This window comes from Bos indicus, chromosome 7, assembly GCF_029378745.1.
Source record: "Bos indicus isolate NIAB-ARS_2022 breed Sahiwal x Tharparkar chromosome 7, NIAB-ARS_B.indTharparkar_mat_pri_1.0, whole genome shotgun sequence".
NCBI lineage: Eukaryota > Metazoa > Chordata > Mammalia > Artiodactyla > Bovidae > Bos > Bos indicus.
The window spans coordinates 5,388,274-5,408,818 of record NC_091766.1 but is presented as its reverse complement, the minus strand read 5'-3'; the positions used below and the strand labels follow the sequence as shown (position 1 = coordinate 5,408,818).

The 20,545-nt window shown below is 50.6% G+C and overlaps 1 protein-coding gene and 1 long non-coding RNA gene across 8 annotated transcripts in view; one reads left to right on the top strand and one right to left on the bottom strand.

Annotated features, from left to right (window-relative positions):
• Positions 1 to 2,611: 2,611 nt before the first annotated feature.
• LOC139184041 (uncharacterized) lies at positions 2,612 to 8,292 on the bottom strand. The gene is made up of 2 exons (XR_011567468.1): positions 7,621 to 8,292; positions 2,612 to 3,085 (listed from the first exon to the last, which is right to left on the bottom strand). It is a non-coding gene; the product is annotated as an uncharacterized lncRNA (long non-coding RNA).
• A 108-nt stretch (positions 8,293 to 8,400) lies between these two features.
• Positions 8,401 to 20,545, top strand: part of FCHO1 (FCH and mu domain containing endocytic adaptor 1) — a 29,852-nt gene continuing 17,707 nt past the window's right edge. For 2 of the 7 annotated variants that reach the window (XM_070792553.1, XM_019963867.2), the window contains exons 1-5: positions 8,402 to 8,487; positions 13,198 to 13,246; positions 13,481 to 13,566; positions 13,971 to 14,041; positions 19,440 to 19,531. In XM_070792553.1, the coding sequence (XP_070648654.1) occupies positions 14,015 to 14,041; positions 19,440 to 19,531 (119 nt within the window). In that variant the 5' untranslated portion in view covers positions 8,402 to 8,487; positions 13,198 to 13,246; positions 13,481 to 13,566; positions 13,971 to 14,014. Of the gene's footprint in view, positions 8,488 to 11,667; positions 11,757 to 12,789; positions 12,809 to 13,197; positions 13,247 to 13,480; positions 13,567 to 13,970; positions 14,042 to 17,466; positions 18,173 to 19,439; positions 19,532 to 20,545 lie in introns of those variants that run through there. The other 5 variants (XM_070792551.1, XM_070792552.1, XM_070792548.1 and 2 more) reach the window with 5 other exon arrangements.

The window sequence follows — 20,545 nt, the reverse complement described above, 5'->3', positions numbered from 1 at the left end:
GAGGGGGCCCAAACACATGCGTAAGAAAAGCTGTCAACTTCTGCTTCTGACCAGATAGTGGCAGCTAGAGTCCCAATGAAAACAACTAAAATTGCTGGGTGAAAATGAGTTAAGTGTTGGTTAATGTATCAGTGAGCACCCAGAAAATGAGGAACAGTCAGAGGCCAGAACAGTGCAGACAGAAACCCCAGGAGGGAAAAAGGAAACAGCTTTTCTGTTACACAAGGTGGTCTTCATCTTCTTTTCATGGACCTTCAAGATGGTGCGTCTGATAAGTAGAGACCTCAGAGCATGAAGCAGATATCAAAATAAGATCTTCTCACAAATGGAAAGCAGACTTAGGTGGATGACATGGTTTAAAGCAGTCCCGGATGCTGGAGACCCTGGGGGAACTTTCACCTAATCTTAACGAGTTCTCCCAGTCACATCCCAGGACATATGAGCCAGCATCAAAATTCACAGCCTGTCAGTGCCAGTGGCAAAGACCTGATGTCTTTAATCCTGGTGTTTTTGCTGTGTTTAATCCTGAAAAGTGAACAAAGTGCAAGAGACAGTAATATTTGTAGAAGAACCAAATAGGACTAAGAGAAATGAAAAAGCAAATAATTGGGTTGGGTCAACAGTGAACTGTAGGTAGCTGAAGAGAAAATAGGTGAACTGAAAGATGGGACTGAATGAGTTTCCTAAACAGGGGAAGGGGAAAAGGGGGATGAGGAGGCAGAGGAGAGAGAGCAGGGCAAATTCTGAAGGGGATAATGGTGGAGAATTTTTCAAAAGTAATGAAAGGTGTCAATTCACTCGTATTCAGAAAGCCAGCCAAATCCAAAGCAGGATATATAAAAAGACAACTTGGCAAACCTAGACAGCATATTAAAAAGCAGAGACATCACTTTGTTGACAAAGGCCCATCTAGTCAAAGCTATGGTTTTTCCAGTAGTCATGTACAGATGTGAGAGTTGGACCATAAGGAAAGCTGAGCGCCAAAGAATTGATGATTTCGAATTATGGTGTTGGAGAAGACTCTTGATAGTCCCTTGGACTGTAAGGACATCAAACCAGTCAATACTAAAGGAAATCAACCCTGAATATTCATTGGAAGGACTGATGCTGAAGCTGAAGCTGAAGCTCCTATACTTTGGCCACCTGATGCAAAGAGCAGATTCATTGGAAAAGACTGATGCTGGGAAAGATTGAGAGCAGGAGGAGAAGGGGATGACAGAGGATGAGATGGTTGGATGGCATCATCGACTCAATGGACATGAGTTCGAGCAAACTCAGGGAGATAGTGAAGGACAGGGAAGCCTGGTGTGCTGCAGTCCATGGGGTCGCAGAGAGTCAGAGACGACTGAGCAGCTGAACAACAGTGCAGAAAGCCAAAGTCAACAAGAAAAGCAAGAATAGTAGACGGAGAGAGCTCCTCAGCCCCACAGCATGAAACTCAGGACACAGTCGGGTACCGTCTTTAGCAACCCAGAAGTTCTCATTCAGCAGAAGCATCTTTGGAGGGTGAGAAAAATGAAGACCCTTGTTGAGTGAAATCCTGAGGGAATTTTTTTCAGATAGAAAATGATCCAAGTGGAAGAGCTGACTTGCACAAGGAAACAGCAAAGAAGTTTGAATAACAGCCGAAGTGTCACCCTCCTTAACAAGAATTACAGTATCCTGTATGTAGAATGAAAAATTGCATTTAGGCCACAGTGGCAAATAAGTAAAAAGTTAGTGGAGTAAACTTTTAAAATCTTTACATTGAGGGGAGAGTGACATATGCTTAGTTGAGCAGAGTAGCAGTATTAATAGTTATAGTAGATACTGGGTGAACAGAAGCAGTCTATAACTTCCAGATTAGTAGAGGGGAGAAATTAGACTGAAAAAAAGAAAAGTCCCAAATTCTTCCGTAAGGAAACAGGTACAAATAGAAAGCACAAGATAATAAAAATACATACATAAAAATGTGCCAGTTATTAAGTAAATGCAGACGGGCAGAAAACTCCAGTTAAAAGATAAGATTTTTTTCAGACTGTATTTTTTAGTTCAATTTTTGTGCTACTTACAAGAAACATCTAAACATGAAGATGCTGAAATTTTGAAAGTAAATGACGGGGGGGGCGGGTGGGGGAGAATAAACCTGGAAAATACTACAGAAAGAAATTAAAGCTGATACATCCACACTAATAAAGTTTTATTTTTGGTGTATTACTAGAAACAAGGGGTTTCCTGGGTGGCTCAGTGGGTAAAGAACACGCCTGCCAGTGCAAGAGACATGGGTTCCATCCCTGGGTTGGGACGATCCCCTGGAGGAGGGCGTGGCAACCCACTCCAGTATTCTTTCCTGGAGAATCCCATGGACAGAGGAGCCTGGCAGGCTACAGTCCATGGGGTCACAAAGAGTTGGACACGACTGAGCGACTTAGCACAGACACACTAGAAATAAGAACTATCAGATGAAAGCTTTTAACTCACTGAAAGGATGTAACAGTTCCAAATTTATATGCATCTAATAACAGGGCCTCAAAGTTATGAACCACCAGAGGGAGTAAGTTTATCTTTAAAAAGAAAATCTAGGGGCTTCTCTGGCAGTCTTCCACCATAGAGGGTGCAGGTTCAATCCCTGGTTGGGGAACTAAGATCCCACATGTCATGCAGCAGGGCCAAAATGTTGTGTTTTTTTTTTTAATCTATCAGTAGGTTTTCAATATTGATCTGTCTTTACGTTCCTAGAAAGAACTCCACCTGGATTATATTTATTTTCTTATATTTTTATTTCAATAAGTTGTGTGTGTTGTGGGGAGCAGGGAGGGGTCTGGGCTTTTGCCCTCAACACCTGGCGGATCTTTCCCTGCCCTTCAGATTCCCCATGCTGCTGTGACTCTGATCACCCTCACTCAGCAGCCCAGTATGATGGAGCTTCCACCACCCAGAACATTGGGTGGCCAGACAGGAAAGGGATGCGACAAATCAGGCACCAGCTCCTAAGGATTTCCAGCGGGAAGTTATGTGCCACTTCCACTCTCGTCTCATTGGCCAAAGCAAGTCACATGACTCTGCCCAATACAGGAGCTGAAAGAGACATACTCCTCTCTTGTACCTAGGAGGAGGAGAATCAGAAATAGTGATGGAAATCAATGAATAGCCACTGACAAGTCCCCCCAAAGAGATAGTTTTGTTCTGGCGGGCAGGAGGTTCGGCAAGCTTGTTCTATTTAAAAAAATAATTTTTTTTTTTGGTGTTGTGGGCCATAGAGTCTGTCCAGACCTCATTTCTGCTGTTATAGCTGAACAAATGGAAATAAATAGCTGCATTCCAATAAAATCTTGTTTACAGAAAGAAACCAGTGGGCTGGAGTCAGCTTACGAAGGCTGTGGTTTACCAACGGCTGGTGTCAGGCATTACTCTGACTTCCCATCTCACCTCTTAGAACAGTTAGGGACCTGGAGTTCCCCACCCCCTTTCTCCTCTCTCTCCTCTCTGCGTCTCTCTTCTTCCTCCCTCCCCACCCCAGTCTCTGCTGACAGCTGTCTGGCCCAGCCTCTACAGAGCATGCACTAAAAATACCCCGGCAGCAGCCTGAGTACCGGGGGCCCTGGAGCCCTGGCAGGAGCCAGATGTGTGACCCGTGTGTGACCTTGTCCTGGGCACCCACTCTGGGCACTGCCTGCTCATCGGCAGCCCCTCCCCAATACTTGCCCAGAGCCTGAGCAACAACTGCCCCCTGGTTTCTCAGTGTTGCTCCAACATCTGGATCATGCCTCCAGGCCTTTGCACCCAACGTGTCCCCTCCCTGGAATGCCACCGTCCAGCCTTGCATCAGTCAACGCATACTGGCTGCTGCCCTGTTGGGGAGCAGTGTCAAGTAGGGGAGCCAGACACATAGGAGGGGACAACACCCCACGATGCCGGGCCTGTTGGCTGGCACTGGGTGCCAGAGGAGTCCACCACACCTGGGGGTGGGGAAAAACATTAAGGACGCAAAGGATTAAGCCAGTATTAGGGGACGACTGGGAGCAAGGGTGGCAGAGGGACCCGCAGAAGCAGAGGCTTGGTCTTTTTGAGGAACCGAGAGGAGACATAAAATTGAAGCTTCAAGAACACTGGGAGGCTGGGGGTGGAGCCATCCCTACAGCTTCATGGACACCCCACTGAGCAAATGGAACTTGCCCTTCAAAGGACCGGGTGTTGGAAGAGACCAGCCAAGCTGGGGAGCAGTGAGCACACCAGGATTGGCATGTAGAGTTGGCAGTCTTTCCAGAGGGGCTTGGGGCGGGGCTAGGGGGACCTGGTTCCTGGTGGGGCGTGGCCAGGGCACTTATCTGGAAAGATGTGGACTCTTGAAAGGCCAAGATGGAGAGGGGAGGGGTAGCCTTTCTCCGAGAGAGCAACATAAAAGCTCTCATCTTCCAAACCCACCACCTAGGGATCCATCTCCAGGAAGCCCTCCCTCCTCTCTTTCTGGTCCCCACCCCCAGCCCAGGGCCTCCTCTGGCCTCTTCCTCCTCTGGCTCTTCCCTTTTAAACGCCACCCTGGATTTCCCCGGCGCTCCAGTGCTTAAGAGTCTGTCTGCCAATGCAAGCGACATGGGTTTGATCCCTGGTCTGGGAAGATCCCACATGGCGAGCGGCAGCTAAGCCCACAGCACAACCACTGGAGCCCTCTCTCTGCCACAAGAGAAGCCACTGCACTGAGAAACCCTCACACCACAACGAGTAGCCCCCGCTCAGCTCAACTAGAGAGAGCCCATGCACAGCAATGCAGACCCAGCACAGTCAAAAACAGATCAGTTTAAAACACCACCCTGTCCACCAGTAAGTCACTCTTCTGCTGCCTTCTGGTCTGCAACCAGGGCTGCTGCTGAGACAGGCATGGCTGGTGCCCTACCTGTATAGCATGTGCCTTTTCCCTTCCTGACCTACAGCAGGTGCTCAGGAAACGTTGGTTGTGTTCCAGCTTGGCAGCACTGGGACTGCGGCCTGGGGAATATTACTTAAGCTCTCTGGACCCCACACCTTCATCCCACACCCAGTCACAGAAGATTGGTATGAGCCTCCAGGTACCCTTGAACTGTATTGGTGGTGACCAGACACCTGAGATTCCTTCCCCAACCCCAGACAGGCCTGTTCTGCATCCTGTCCTCCCCCATCCTCACAACATCTGCTGGGATCCAAGGTCAGGACCGGTGAGAGCTTAGGCCTCAGTGTACCTGGGCCAAGCCCTGCCTCTGACATGTCTTCATGTGTGACTTCAGAGAGCAGCCTCTTGTCTATCAGCCTTGGTCCCTTCACCTGTAAAACAAGAATCAAAGCCCTCTCCCCACCTTGCCCCTGGCCCAGGCTTGAGGAAGCCATGTATGGGGGTATGGATGAAGTTCAGACACCACCTAGCTGGTGCGGGTGGTGCCAGAGCCCCCATGGACCTCCCAGCTTCTGATGGGGCGGGCGCCAAGCCTAACCATGCCCCAGCCCTGAGGGGTTATCTCTGAGCTGAAAGAAAGCCAGACCAGAGCTACCGCGCAGGAACTGAGAGCTAAGTTACCAGTCAGATGGGGAACTGAGAGAACTCCCGGAGGAGGGGACAGCAGAAGCAAAGGCTCTGAGGTGAGACCAACTTTGTAGAACTGCCGTGAGAGGAGCGAGGCCAGACTGCGCTGGCCTGGAGGGCTTAGGGATGGGGAGGGCGGGGGTGTAGGGTCTTTACTGAGGGTCCTGGGCACTGGGGCAGGGTTTGGAGCTAGAGAGGCAGGTGATCACTCTCTGTTTGAAACCTGCTCCCTGTGAGTACAAGTTAACATCCTGAGCCTCTATACCTGTAGCCCTGAATGGAATAATTCAGCGAATGGAGAGGGGATGGTAGGAGCCAGGTTTCTCCCTATTGGAGTGGGAGGTTATAGACAGGCAAAGTAGAAGGTGAGGAGGATCAGTTTAGTAAATGTAAAGGCATCTGTATGAATTCACGTTTAATTCCTATAGATACAGTTATGTATGGGAATATATATAGATCTGGGTATATACACAAGTTAATATACACACATATATGTCCTTGCTCTGTCCACTGAGAGGGCCTAGAAAGAACTACACTCCAGTAGTGATGAGCACACTTACTGTCCAAATGGTTTTCTAAAAGTACTCTCCAACGAAGGCACCAGGGCTGCTCCTTAGAGAAAGGCTGATTCTAGGACTAGGGCAGGAAATGTATCAGATGAGCTTGAAGCTTGTCGTAGTGACAAAGAAAGGGAAGTGTTAAAAGAGAAAAAAAGACAAAGACAAAAGGACAAAAAATGCAAAAGATGGGGGCATGTCAAAGCAACATGAGAGCCAATTGAATGAGCTTCCAGTGGCCAAGGCTGGAACAACTTGAACAAGATAATCAATAAAGTAGTATTGGATTATAACCCAAAGTATAGAATAAGTATCCATGATTCCATACCAATATGGGAGAAGAAACTTATTTCCCATCAGAGGAATTCCAAGTAATTTTTTGCCCTCGAGGTAGGAGAGAGTGATTCCTTATCCCTTGGATGTGGGCTGTAAATAGTCACTTCCTTCCCAAGGATAGAGCTTGGAAAGGAGGCAGAGACTAACCTGATAATGGAAACCCCTGCCAGACACTAGCTTAGCCAGGCAATCTCAACGTCACTGAAATTTCATGCTGAAGGCGTGCGCCCCGGACACACTGTGATGGGAGGAGGTTTCACCTCTGTGATCTTCTAACCCATCACCCCAGTCAAACCCAGAGAAAAACATCAGGCAAATTTCAATTGTGGCAATCATATAACAGTATATAAACATATCTAATCAACATGTACTACACAGGAAATTCACACAATATTATATGTCAAACACAGTTAAATTTAAAAAAAAAAAATTTAATCCCCATTGAGGGGCATCCTACAAAATAACTAACCAGTTCTCAAAACTGTCAAGGTCATTAATATCAAAAAAGTCTAAGAAACTGCTTAATTCAGAAAAGCCTAAGAAATATGATGTCTTGATTTCCCCAGAAGGAGTCCTGGGACAGAAAAAGAACATTAGGGAAAACTGAGGAAATCTGAATAATGTATGCATTTTCGTTAATAACAACATCTCAGTGTTGGTTCACTAACTGTGACAAATGTACCATATTATGTCAGGTGTTAATAACAGGAGAAATTGGGTGTGGGATATGCAGGAACTCTCTGTAATATCTTCATAGTAATTCTGTAAATTGAAAACTGCTCTACAATTTAAAATGTATTTTTAAAAACCTCTATAGGGTTTCTCCGGTGGTCCAGTGGTTAAGAATCCGCCTTGCAATGCAGGGGACACAGGTTCAATCCCTGGTCTGGGAAGAGCCTACATGCCGCATGGCAACTAGACCTGTGTGCTGCAACGACTGAGGCTACACGCTGCAACCACTGAAGCCTGTGCTCCAGAACAAGAGAAGCCACCGCAATGAGAAGCCCACATGCCATCGCTAGAGAGTAATCCCTGCTCGCTGCAACTAGAGAAAGGCTTAGTACAGCAACAAAGACCCAGAGCAGCCAAAAACAACTAAATAAGTAAATCTTTGCTGGGGGGGAGCCCTATAGTTGCCATGCGGAACAGGGATTGTCAGGAGGAAGGGGGAAAGGCAAGAAGAGGCACACGTACCAATAGGGAGCCGAGGCAGCATCCAGGCTGCACCCTGGGCCCAGGCCACTGCAGGGTACAGGAAATGAGCTAACTGTGACCAGTGTGGATGATGAACGGAAGAGAAGGCTCTCAGAGACTCCCAGGCCTCTGGCCAGGTTCCTGGGCGGCCCTTCTAAGTTCGGGAGGCTGGTGGAGGAGCAGGTCTGGAGGCAAGCAGATCAGCCAGGAACAGAGATTTGAATGGAGGACCCACGGCCGCTGTATGAATCTCATTTTAAGAGCACTCACTTGAGGGCGACCGGAGCCTCTCAGGTTTATGACATGACAACATTCTGAAGGATGGCTCTCCCCCACCCCTGTGACCAGATCCTGAGGGTGCCTGCATCAGGCTGTAGATTCGCTGCGTAGCCTGCAGGAGCCTTCTCTGAGCCTCAGTTTTCCCATCTGTAAAATGAGGATCTATATGTGCCGCTCACAGGCTTGTAGGAGGAATCAGAAGAGTCCTTCTCAGTGCTTGTCACACATTTGGAGACTCTTCCCCCAGAGTCTCAGGTGGAAGGAACCGGATCTATCGCTTTAAATTATGCAAATGAATGCGGGTAGTGGGGCGGGGAGATTAAAAAAAGGAGCCGCTCCCCCAGACTATCAGCATGCAGGGCTGGTGGAACTGGCCGCCTAAATGGCCCAATGGCTGGCCGCGCGCACTCGCAGCCCGCCCCTGCCTCCCAGGCCGCCGCGGAGGTGGGGACTCTCTCGGCCACGCCCCGGAGGCGGGGCCATCCGGCGGCAGCGCCGCAGCCGCGGAGGGAGGGGCGGGGCGGGCTCGGGTATCAGCTACCGAGCCGCAGGTGGCGGCGGGCGCGGGGCTCGGCCCGAGCTCGGGAGGTGAGTGCTGTTCCCTGAAACACCCCGAACCCCCCTGGCCCCCGCAGCACCCCGTGCGCACCGCGCCTGGCAGCCCGGCGGCTCCAGGGTCAAAGGCGCGGCGGGATGTGAGGGACGGAGAACAGAGGGTGGGGGGCTGCGCGGTGGGTACCCGGTCCTTCCTCCACCTCCCGCGTGATAACCGGGGATCCGCGGAGGGAGATAGAGACCCCTCCTAAATCCTCCATCTCCTGGCCTAGAACTGGAGCGTGCAGCGGGGCTGCTATGAATCGAGACCCCTCCCCAAAATCCCTTTATTCTAAGCCTGGATCTGGGTCTAGGTTCCAGAGCTGCAAAGATGAGCTTGCCGCTCTCCCTCGAGCCTGGGACTCAAGACAGATGAAATGGAGACCACCCCCAATTTCCCTCTTCCCAGCTCTGGCCTGTAGATCGCCCCACCCACCCCCACCCCCGGCCCCGAGACCAACATGAGGAACCCCTTCCTCTGTGCACCCCTATCTAGGCCTGGCTAAGGAGCTGGGGGTCCCCTGGTCCCTTCTCTAGAGTGTCTTTTTCTAGCTCCCTACCACAAGGATGGGGTAATGGAGGGACATTTCACTGGCATCCTCTGCAGGGACCCCAAGGTTGGAATTCTGGGGAGGGTCAGATAGAGTCCCTTGCCTGGCAGGGCCAGGCCGGGCCAGGCTTGGAAAGACCTGGAGCGTGGACTCAGTGGTGGTCCCTACTTCAGTGGGAGATGGGCAGTGAGCATCTGTTCCCAGGGATTAAAATAAATCGAGGTAAATTAGGATCTTGCTGGAGGCTGACTGAAAGTGGGGTGCGGAGGAGGGTTGGGGGGTGGGCGGCCCCTCCATCTGCTTCAGATCCCAGAATTCGCCTGCCTCATCCGCAGTAGGTACCAGGAGGTAGCTTCGGATGGACCTGCCTCACTGGTGACCTTGGACAGATGACAGACCTCCCTGAGCCTTTATTATTATTATTTTTTTATTTGAAAGTGGGATTGAGGCTTCAAAGCTTGTACTCTACTGATTCTGAAATCCACCCACTCCATCTTTTGCTAAATTGTGACTCCACCCTTTTGTTAAAGACGATGGTCGCAGGAGAGAGAGAGACAGGTTTGGAGATCCCTCCATATGCCTTGCTGGGCTCAGAGCCTCGGTTTACTGCACTGAAAAATGGGCTGATGGTCACACTCTGGCATTGCCAGAGGAGTTGCTTTGCCAGACAATAAAACGTATTACCAAGCTGCTATCTTCAGAACAGGGGCTCCTCCACCCTTGTCATGCTGGCGGGACTGCCCAGGGCATATCCTGACCCACATACCTTCACCCACGCCAGGGGCAAGCCAGTACCTAGATAGGATCCTGGGCAGGACGAGGTGGGAGGTGCTGGGCTAGTCTATCCCCTGTGCCTTGAGGCTCTGTCCCTGTGGTGGGGGTGGAAGTCCAGAGTCCCCAGGTTCAAATCCAGCTTTCCTGTGAGTGGTTTTGCCCCTTTGCACCTTGGTGTGTTCTTCTATGAAATGGGCTGAATTCCCCTTGGAAGATCAGAGCAGACTGGCAGAACGGGAGCGCTGTAAATGCAGACATTGTAATACTATAGTCATTATCATACAGTATTATAATCATTACCATATTGTAATTATAATACTAATTGCAATATTAGTGAGCATAAACAGGGTCAACAGCTGATTCAGGTCAGGGCAGGATAGGAAAGGAGGAAATTTGCAAGGGTATTGCCTGCTGTGTCTCCAGAGCTCAGTAGTCAGTTGGTGCTCAATAGGTGTTGGCTAAGGAAAGTGACGGAGAGGGAGGAGACAGCAGGGAAGATTGAAAAATTCCTGAGCAGAAGCTCAGAGGCTGTTCATCACCCAGTTACTGTATGACATGGGGCCACTGCCTCAGTTGCCTCACTGGGGGTGATGGCTGAGTCGAGACCCCGCCTCCAGGTGCCACTGTGAGAATCAGGCCAGACTGTGTAAATGGGCACAACCCTGGTGGCCAGCCCTAGAGGGGAGCAAGTGCATGACAGAGCTGGTCCTTGAAGCAGCATAGCCAAGAGGCCAGTCACAGGAAAAGAAGAGAAAGACCCCAAACTGGCCCTACTGTGAGCAAACTGGAGTCCGAGGGAGAGCAAAATGATAGATCCTGTTTTGCAGAAGCCTAGAGGCCCAGAGAGGTCAGGGGCAGCCCAAGGCCACCTACTGAGAGGTCAGGAGTTCCAGACAACCCGTCAGGAACAGGAGCCCTGCCTTCTTTGCTGACTTGGTTCCTGTCTTGTTTTATCTGCTCCCGGACCTGCTCAAATGCTGAACTGGCGAGAAACCCCAGGGTTTTGGGAATTGATGCTGGGGAGGCTGGATCTCCAGGCAGTGCCCGGAGCTTGTGTCAGCCATCTCTGGGAAGGACTCTGTTCCCCACTTCCAGCAGCCAGAGGATGGGGGCATCCGGGTCAGCTGACAGCCTGCTTTGTGACCTTGGGCAAGGACCTGTCCATCTCTGGGCTTTGCCCTGGCACTGAGGAGGCTGGGAGACCTGGGTTCACACAGGGCTGACTTCTCCATCAGACACGGTGACCACCCTGTCTCAGGCACAACCGTGGAGTCCATAAAGGTGTTTTTAACTTCTTTTAAAATCAGAAGGGAAAGAAAACCCAGGCTTTGGGGTCAAAGAAAACATTTAATATATGGTATTGGAGGCAGACGCTTTAACCTCTGAGCCACCAGCCTCCCATTAATATATTCGTCTCTATGTCAAATGTAGTTGTAAAAATAGTTTAGACTCTTTTTTTAGTGGAGGAAGGGACTCTGAAAGCAAAAGTGCCTCAGGCCCGTGGAAGGCCTCATCCCGCCCTGGGTTTGAGTCTTGGTGCTCCCATTCACAGGCTGTGCAACCTTGGGCACGTGGACTCCCCTCTCTGAGTCTTGGCCCACCTGAGAATGGTGAGATGTGGAATGTTTAGTCTATGTGGTTGGTGCTCAAATTTGTGGGTACTATTTGACAATTGTTATCAAGATTGTATTTGCGCACTAATAATAGCCCCAAGGTAGGGGCCTCAGCTTTCCCAGCCAGCACCTGCACAGTTCTAGGGAGGTCCCAGGGGTGCTGGTCTGGCGGGGGAGGTGAGCTGGCGGTTGGGCCATGGGCGGGGCTGGGTGAGCTTCCTGTGCCCCAGGCACAGGGGCCTCAGCTAACGGAAGCGGCAGGGGCCACGTGGTTATCTCCTGGTACCCGCCCTGTCTCAGGGGCTCTGTTCCCACTCGCTGTCCGGTGAGTTTGAGCCCAGGCCAGGAGGCCCCCACTGCTCCTCCTTTCCCCTCTCAGGGACAGAAGGGAGACCCCCCCCCCACCTGGCCCGGGTTTCGAGAGAAACAGTAGGTGTCACTTCCTGGGCCTGCGCAGGGTCACCCTTTGCTCTGCCACTGTGCTCCCCGACTTTACAACCCTGAGCGGCAGGATGGATGGCAGGGCGGTCGCGGAAATATGGCGAACCAGAGCCCCATCTGGTAGTTTCAAACAGGGGTTCTTCGGCAGACAGGTCAGGGACAAAACCATAGTGACCTGGGGACAGTCAGTGACCTCTCTGTGTTCAGTTTCCTCATCTGTAAAGCTGATATTGAGCCCCACGTTGTGCTTGTGAAGGTTGAATGAGTGTGTGGTGCCTGAAAGGAGCTGGACACAGTGTCGCACTCACACTGGTGCTCAGTGTATGTCTAACGGGGAGGGGCAATCCAATGGGAGCTGTAAAAACAGTAGCAAAGATTCTTGGTTTCGGGGGAACGTAGGCCCTCTGGCTCCTAGGATCTTCTAGGCCTGTACTCTCTAGCAGAACTTCATCTGTGCTTTCTGGTACAGTGGCCACCAGCCTTGTGTGGCTACTGAGCCCTGGAAACAAGGCTGGCACAACTGAGGAAGTAGGAGGTTAATTTTATTTAGTTTAAAATTAAGTTGCCACATGGGGGCTAGTGGTTCCCATGATCAGTTAGCATAGCTCCAAGGGATTTGAAGATGCTCAGGGTCTAGGTCATGGCCAAAATCTAAGAAATGAGATGGGAATTTAGGGCTTTTCCCTCTTGGGATGTCAGCTTTGTATGTCCCCAGTTAGACTAGGTTTCTTCATGGGCTACACTGGGGGCTGGAGTTTCTCAGGGGTCCCAGCACCACCCAACACAGGGTGGTGGTTGGGAATATTTGTTGAATAAAATAATTGTTTGCTTGGTGAACTCCTATTCATGCTTTAAAATCCCAACTCCCATGCCCTCTCCTTTAGTTCAAGTCCCCCAGCCGAATCATCTCATGGACCCTGGTATTGTCCTGGCCAGGTAGGCACATGGTGGGTGCTAGGTGACTTATAGAAGTCATATAACTGGAGGCTAGCTGATAAAGGGTCAAATTAAACTCAAGATTAGAAAACTGTGGCTCAGAGAGGGGCAGCCTTGCCCAAGGTCCTTGCTCAGTCCTTTCTGGTGAGGCCCAGGTAGCTTTCCCATCCCTGCAGTCACCAGCCCCATCTCTGATGCTACTGTGCCTCTTGGGCTCCCAGCTGCTGCTGAACTGCCCTCGGGGTCATGAATTATGGATGAGGCTTGTGGGCTCTAGTGACAAGCCCAACCTTGACAACATGCCAAGGACACCAAGTGTCCCTCCCTCGCCTGGGAGGCCTGGGGTCCTCCAGTAAGATCCCTTCTAGGCATTTCCTCGTGTTTTGCAGATGGGGAAACTGAGGCACGGAGCTGGACAGTGACTCAGATACCTACCAGGTGAACACACGGGCTTCCAGGGGGCAGGGGCAGGACTCATGGACACACCAGTGTCAGCTGAGTCACCGTGGCAAGGGTTGGACTTTCCATCCCAGGAATGTGCATGGCATGGGGACTGTTGTAAAGGGATTCAGGAGACCCTAAGGGAACCTTAGGGCCACTTGAAGGACCCCAACTCCCACGTGGCCAATCACAGTCCCAGTATCCACCTCTTACCAGACCCTCTTCCGACAGGAGCTGCCCGGTGCGGAGCCAAGTGCTCACGGGACTCAGCTGACCCAAGCGCAAATCCACTGTCGTTTCCTGGCTTTGTTACCTTGGCAAGTAGCTTGAGGGGACTCAGTTTTTCTGTCTCTGAAATGGTCCAGAGCTTTTCTACCCATCCCCCACCCTGAACTCCTCTTCATGCTTAAAAACCCCACCCCCATGCCCCTTCCTCTAGTCTAGGCTCCCCCAGCCCCTATCCCTTCATTTAGTTTAGCTCTGACCCCACAGGGCTGGGGGTATCTGTATCCAACTCTGTCCCCCTAGGCTGGGAGCTACTTGGGGACCATGCCCAAAGCTGAATCACTCCAGGGACCCTGGCATACTCCCAACTTTGGGGCTTTTGGTTCCTCCTCCATCCTCTTTCTCCTTCCTCCACAAGGAGAGAAGTTGGAATTTCCCCTCCTTAGGCCTGAGCTGGCTGTGACTGCAACTCAAATTTGCCTCTCTCTTTGTATAGGCACAAGATAGGAACCTTCAGGGCTCTCCACAGAGGCCATCAAAATGTCATATTTTGGGGAGTATTTTTGGGTAAGTAAGATTCACTCTTATTTTGGTGGGGTGTCCTGGAAGGGCTGCGGGGGCTTTTATGGAGATGGAGAAACCTGGTGGCTTGTGGGCAGAGTTTTGGGCAGACAGAGGGTTTGCAGGGGTTAGAAGTTAAAAGTGGGAAGAGTCAGGCTGGCTTTGAATCTATAGCCCCAGATGTCATAGGCCTTGTGGTCTTGGGCATGTCACAGCTTGAACAGGATGACTGAGGCCCAGAGTAGGAATCTCTGACCTGAAGTTGCCCAGCGAGAAAGTAGAGTCAGGTCTCAAACCCAGGGCCCGACCGAGCTTCCAGGATCATTCCAGCCGGGAATTTCCACATCTTCCCCATGCTGGAGAGTTGGGGGGTTTTCTTGACTTGACCCCTAGGGACCGGCTCACCTGTCTGCTCTCCAGACTGGGGACCAAATAGTATGACCCAAGGAGCCAAGTGAGACAGATTTTTTTTTTTACTTGTTCACTCTCTTCCTCCCTCTCTGTCACCACTACCACCCACCCAGCCCACTCTAGGAGATGTTGGAGCCCCCAGGAGACTGCCTCCCAACCCTGACCCTGAGGAACCCCAAATCTGGGGGACACAGAGCTAGTAAGACACCTCTAGTCCTACTGAGTCAGGACTGAGCCCAACCTTGTGTGTGCGAGAGAAGGAGCAGGATGCAGAGCTGTGTTTGCCATGGGCTTTGAAGGCTGATTTTCCAGGATGCCAGAAAGGCATTCTGGGCAGGGGGAGCCACCTGGGCAAAAATAAAGAGGCGTGACACGGGGTGGCCAGTGGAGGGCACAAGGACTCCTCTTGCAGAGCCAGGCTAATGGGGAGACACAGAGGACATGTGAACAGGAGAATAGGGTAGGACGCAGGGCAGAAAGCCCCTTCCTTGGTTGCAGGCCCAGAGCTTGCAGAGAGGAAGCCCGTTGCTAGGCAACTAGTTGCCCCTGGCAACAGGCCCTTCTCCCTCCCCAGCTGGGGCTCCTCTTACTAGCATTTGCTTTCTTAAAGAGGCAGCACCCCCTTGCCACCTGCGGGTGGTGGGTAGGGGGGTGGGAGGGCTGGGGGGAGGGCTGGACTTCCACCTTCTTTCCAAGGGTCACAATCCCTGGATTTGCCTCTGAATGGCTGTGTGACCTCACCCAAGGGCTGCCCCTCTCTGAGACCCCGGTGGCACTTTGTGTAAGGGGGTTTGACCTTTTGAGGATCAGTTGTTGCCCACATTTTGCAGTCCTGACGGGGGCACCTACATGTATTTTAAATTCTTTTTAATTGTGTGAGGCAGGCAAGTTCACTGCAGAAAATTCAGACTAGCAAAGAGAAAATAGTAGCTACCCCCAACCCCTCCCTCCAAAGATAGCCTGGTACAGAGTGGATGAGAGCTTTGAGTTTGAGATTTGAATTGGGCTCTTCTGGGAGCGCTTGGGCAAGTGACTTTGCATCTTGAAGACTCAGTTTCTCCATCTGGGAAAGGAGAATGAAGCTCCTACTTCCCCAGGGCTCAGGGAGCACCCCAGAATGTCTGTTTCTCTTTTATTTGTTTATTTATTTATCTATTTATTGGCTGTGTCTGATCTTAGTTGCAGCATGTGGGATCTTTGATTGTGGTGCACGGACTGTCTAGTTGTGGGCTCAGTAATTGCAGTGCACAGGCTCCAGGGCATGCAGGCTTTAGTAGTGGCGGCAGGCAGGCTTAGTTGCTCAGGGGCATGCGGGATCTTAGTTCCCTGCCCAGGAATCGAACCTGTGTCCCCTGCATTGCAAGGCAGATTCTTAACCACTGTGAGGGAAGTCCCCTGTCTATTTCTTTTAATTAATGTTTCTTTTAATCTATTATTAGTATTGCTGGCTCTTTGCTGGATGATGCTGGGGCCCTGACTGATCTGATCAGATCAGATCAGTCGCTCAGTCGTGTCCGAATCTTTGCGACCCCATGAATTGCAGCACACCAGGCCTCCCTGTCCATCACCAACTCCCGGAGTTCACTCAGACTTATGTCCATCGAGTCAGTGATGCCATCCAGCCATCTCATCCTCTGTCGTCCCCTTCTCCTCTTGCCCCCAATCCCTCCCAGCATCAGAGTCTTTTCCAATGAGTCAACTCTTCGCATGAGGTGGCCAAAGTACGGGAGTTTCAGCTTTAGCATCATTCTTTCCAAAGAAATCCCAGGGCTGATCTCCTTCAGAATGGACTGGCTGGATCTCCTTGCAGTCCAAGGGACTCTCAAGAGTCTTCTCCAACACCACAGTTCAAAAGCATCAATTCTTCAGCACTCAGCTTTCTTCAGAGTCCAACTCTCACATCCATACATAACCACAGGAAAAACCATAGCCTTGACTAGACGAACCTTTGTTGGCAAAGTGATGTCTCTGCTTTTGAATATGCTATCTAGGTTGGTCATAACTTTCCTTCCAAGGAGTAAGTGTCTTTTAATTTCATGGCTGCAGTCACCATCTGCAGTGATTTTGGAGCCCAAAAAAATAAAGTCTGACACTATTTCCACTGTTTCTCCATCTATTTCCCATGAAGTGATGGGACCGGATGCCATGATATTTGTTTTCTGAATGTTGAGCTTTAAGCCAACTTTTTCACTCTCCACTTTCACTTTCATCAAGAGGCTTTTGAGTTCCTCTTCACTTTCTGCCATAAGGGTGGTGTCATCTGCGTATCTGAGGTTATTGAGATTTCTCCGGGCAATCTTGATTCCAGCTTGTGTTTCTTTCAGCCCAGCATTTCTCATGATGTACTCTGCATATAAGTTAAATAAGCAGGGTGACAATATACAGCCTTGACGTACTCCTTTTCCTATTTGGAACCAGTCTGTGGTTCCATGTCCAGTTCTAACTGTTTCTTCCTGACCTGCATACAAATTTCTCAAGAGGCAGATCAGGTGGTCTGGTATTCCCATCTCTTTCAGAATTTTCCACAGTTTATTGTGATCCACAGAGTCAAAGGCTTTGGCATAGTCAATAAAGCAGAAATAGATGTTTTTCTGGAACTCTCTTGCTTTTTCCATGATCCAGCGGATGTTGGCAATTTGATCTCTGGTTCCTCTGCCTTTTCTAAAACCAGCTTGAACATCAGGAAGTTCACGGTTCACATATTGCTGAAGCCTGGCTTGGAGAATTTTGAGCATGACTTTACTAGCGTGTGCGATGAGTGCAACTGCGCGGTCATTTGAGCATTCTTTGGCATTGCCTTTCTTTGGGATTGGAATAAAAACTGATCTGAAGGAGGCTCCATTTGGGAGAGATCAAGCCAGACAAGGATGCCCCAGTCTTGTTGGGCCAAGGCAGGGCTGGAGGCATGGAGGGCACTCGGGGGAAGTATGAGCAAGAGAAGGACATGATCAAGCTGTATTAGAAAGATCTCTTGGGTGTTCTTGGTGGCTCAGTGGTAAAGAATCCGCCCACCAATACAGGAGACAGAGGTTCGATCCCTGATCCAGGAAAAGCCCACATACTGCAGAGCAACTAAGCCCGTGCGCCACAACTATTGAGCCTGCGCTCCAGAGCCGGGGAGCCGCAACTGTTGAGACCATATGCTGCAACAACCGGAGCGCTCGCGCCCTAAAGCCCGTTCTTCCCGACAAGAGAAGCCACTGCAATGAGAAGCCTACGGACTGCAACTAGAGAAGAGCTTGCACACCAACAACGATGCAGCACAGCCAAAAACAAATAAGTTTAAAAGAGAGAGAAACATCTCTCTGGGCCTGGCTTGAGAGCAAGACTGGTGTCCAGAGGTTCTGATAGGAGACATAGGCTCAAGACAGCCCCTCCCAGGACCCTCGGCTGCCAGCCCAGCCCGAGGGGGTCAGACACTGCTGGGCGTTTGCCAGGTCTGGGAAGCAGGCCAGCAGTTGGCTCTGAGTCAGCTCCAGATGCCGGCCTGGGCAGCAGTGCCTGGTGCAGCCTCACCCCAGGATCCCCTGGGTGGGGTGGGCAGGGGGCTGCTAGGGTTGTTTGCTGAGGCCTCCCCACTGTGCTTCCCAGGTGGCGCTAGTGGTGAAGTACCTGCCTGCCGATGCAGGAGGCGCAAGAGATGTGGGTTCGATCCCTGGGTCGGGAAGATCCCCTGGAGGAGGGCATGGCAGCCCACTCCAGTATGCTTGCCTGGAGAATCCCATGGTGAGAGGAGCCTGGTGGACTACAGTCCATGGGGCTGCAAAGAGTGGGGCATGATAGTGACTAACCTAGTGACTTATTCAGCAAGGAGGGCTGCCTTTGGGACTTTAGAGGACCATGATGTAGATCATCCCATATCAGAGGTAGATGACGCCCTGGCCCCATCTTAATGAGGAGGCACTATAGGCTCGATGAGAGACATGACTGGTCTGGATCACACAGTGTAACCCTAGCCCCCGCTCAAACTATGGTGAGCCCAGAACTGGGAGAAAAGGGGTTCTGTGCAAGGCATCAGCAGACACCAGGGTAGAGGCTCTGTCCCCACCAGCACCAGGCAACAGCAAAATAGCTTGTCCTTCTATTCAACCAACTCAAATGCCCTTTCTACGCCCCGCCCTGCACTGCACATTGCTGGGTCCTGAGAGAGTATCAGACCCACATCTTGCTTTGTGGGGTCCTCAGAGAAGTTTCATGTTGAAGAGAACAGAAAATAAGGCTACAGTGACTTAAGCGACAGGGGTTGTATTAATTCATAAAACTGGAGTTGTGCAGTAGTGTGGCTTTCAGGGTTGGTTTGATCCAGCACTTCTCTACTCAAGATGCTTTTTTTTTTTTTAAAGACTTCACAACCAAGACCTTTGTTGCAACACACAGGCTCCAGAGTGCCTGGGCTCTGTAGCTGTGGCACATGGGCTTCGTTTCGCCACGACATGTGGGATCTTAGGTCCCTGACCAGGGATTGAACCCACATCCGTTGCATTGGAAGGTGGATTCTTAACCATTGGACCCCCAGGAAAGTCCCTCAACAGGCTTTTTATTCAGACCTTCAAGTTCAGCATCTTTCCAAAATTCGTGGTTTCCATGATCTCCTGTGACCACATAATCTCTCACTTATGGAAAGATACAGAGAAAAAACAGAGGGGAAGAGACCAAAGAGAAAGGAGCAAACAGAGGTAGAGAGATATGTACACACTCGCACAGAAAGACAGAAAGATAGTGAGAGAGGAAGATAAGAGTGAATGAGACTGCCTCTCTCTCAACTATGGCACAAGAATCCCAGGGTCTTTTCTAATTAGACCAAATTAAGGTCCATAAGCCAATCCTTAGGACCAGGGGAAATGCAACAGGTGATTGGCTCAGGCCAGAACCACTGCCTATGGCCAAGAGGATGGACTTCTGCCCGTTAGCTCTTCAGCCCAGGCCCCTGTTGCTAGGCATCCTTGATGTCCTCTCCATCCCCTTTCTCAATCTCCATCCTCACCCCCTGCAGGGAGAGAAGAACCATGGCTTTGAGGTCCTGTACCACACCGTGAAGCAGGGGCCCATCTCCACCAAGGAGCTGGCAGACTTCATCCGGGAGAGGTGAGGTTCCCCAAGCCCCATCCATCCCCACGGCCAAGACCTGAAGTCCACACTGCCACGCCCATCTTGCACTTCCACCCAGGCTCTGCCCCCTTTTTCCCTTGCCCATCCCACCCTGACAGGGCACCACATTCTGCCAGAAAGGGTCTTGATCCCTGGGGTCTCCAGGAACCAAATGAGCTTGAAGACCCTCCTGACCGACAGTTCTCAACACTGTCAGCCCTATGCCCCATTTTAAGCAATAATCACCAGACTTCTAAGGCCTCCTCTTGTAGAGATGATAATATGACCTACTTACAAGGAGAAATTTGAAAACTCAATCTCGGGCCCTGGGTACAATAAAAGAAAATACATGTATGATGAAATAATCTACATTTCAGCTTGTAAATGCTCTGACGTCCCTGAAAACACAATAAACTCAAATTGCAAGGCAACCTCTGCTCCCTAGCCACTCAGCAGCTGAATGCCCATTAAATCCGGGCAGAGAGTCCAAAGGATTATTAACCAGGTTTTTCCTCTCTGAGGCTGTCACACAAGAACTGTCACAGCCGTGCTCCGTTTCATGAGGCTTCAGACCCTGGATCCATCCACGATTGCCTGTGGTACCCCATGGGTGCCTCTTTCAAAAGATACCCCAGTGGGTAACTAGTTTAAACTGGGCACATGGCTACCCCACACAGAACTGAAATTCTATTAGGATGAAAATGTGAGTGGATATTAGGTAAGCATTTAGCAGTGTCTGTCTAGAGGGAATAAAGAAATCTGAGTTTATCTTCTGCAATTAAATGAGACAAAGCACATGAAACATTGATACTAAGCTCGAAATTTTGTTTACTTGCTCTTGCTGCTGCTGCTACTACTACTCTGTTAGTAAAATTTTATGTAAGGATGAAAACCTCTCCCGTGAATTTCCCAAGCATCTTCCCCTGCCAGGGGGCTGTATCATTCTCCTGGAGGCCTCTGCTCAGATGTTTGAGATGGGGAAACTGAGGCCCAGGGGTATGGGGCCTGTCC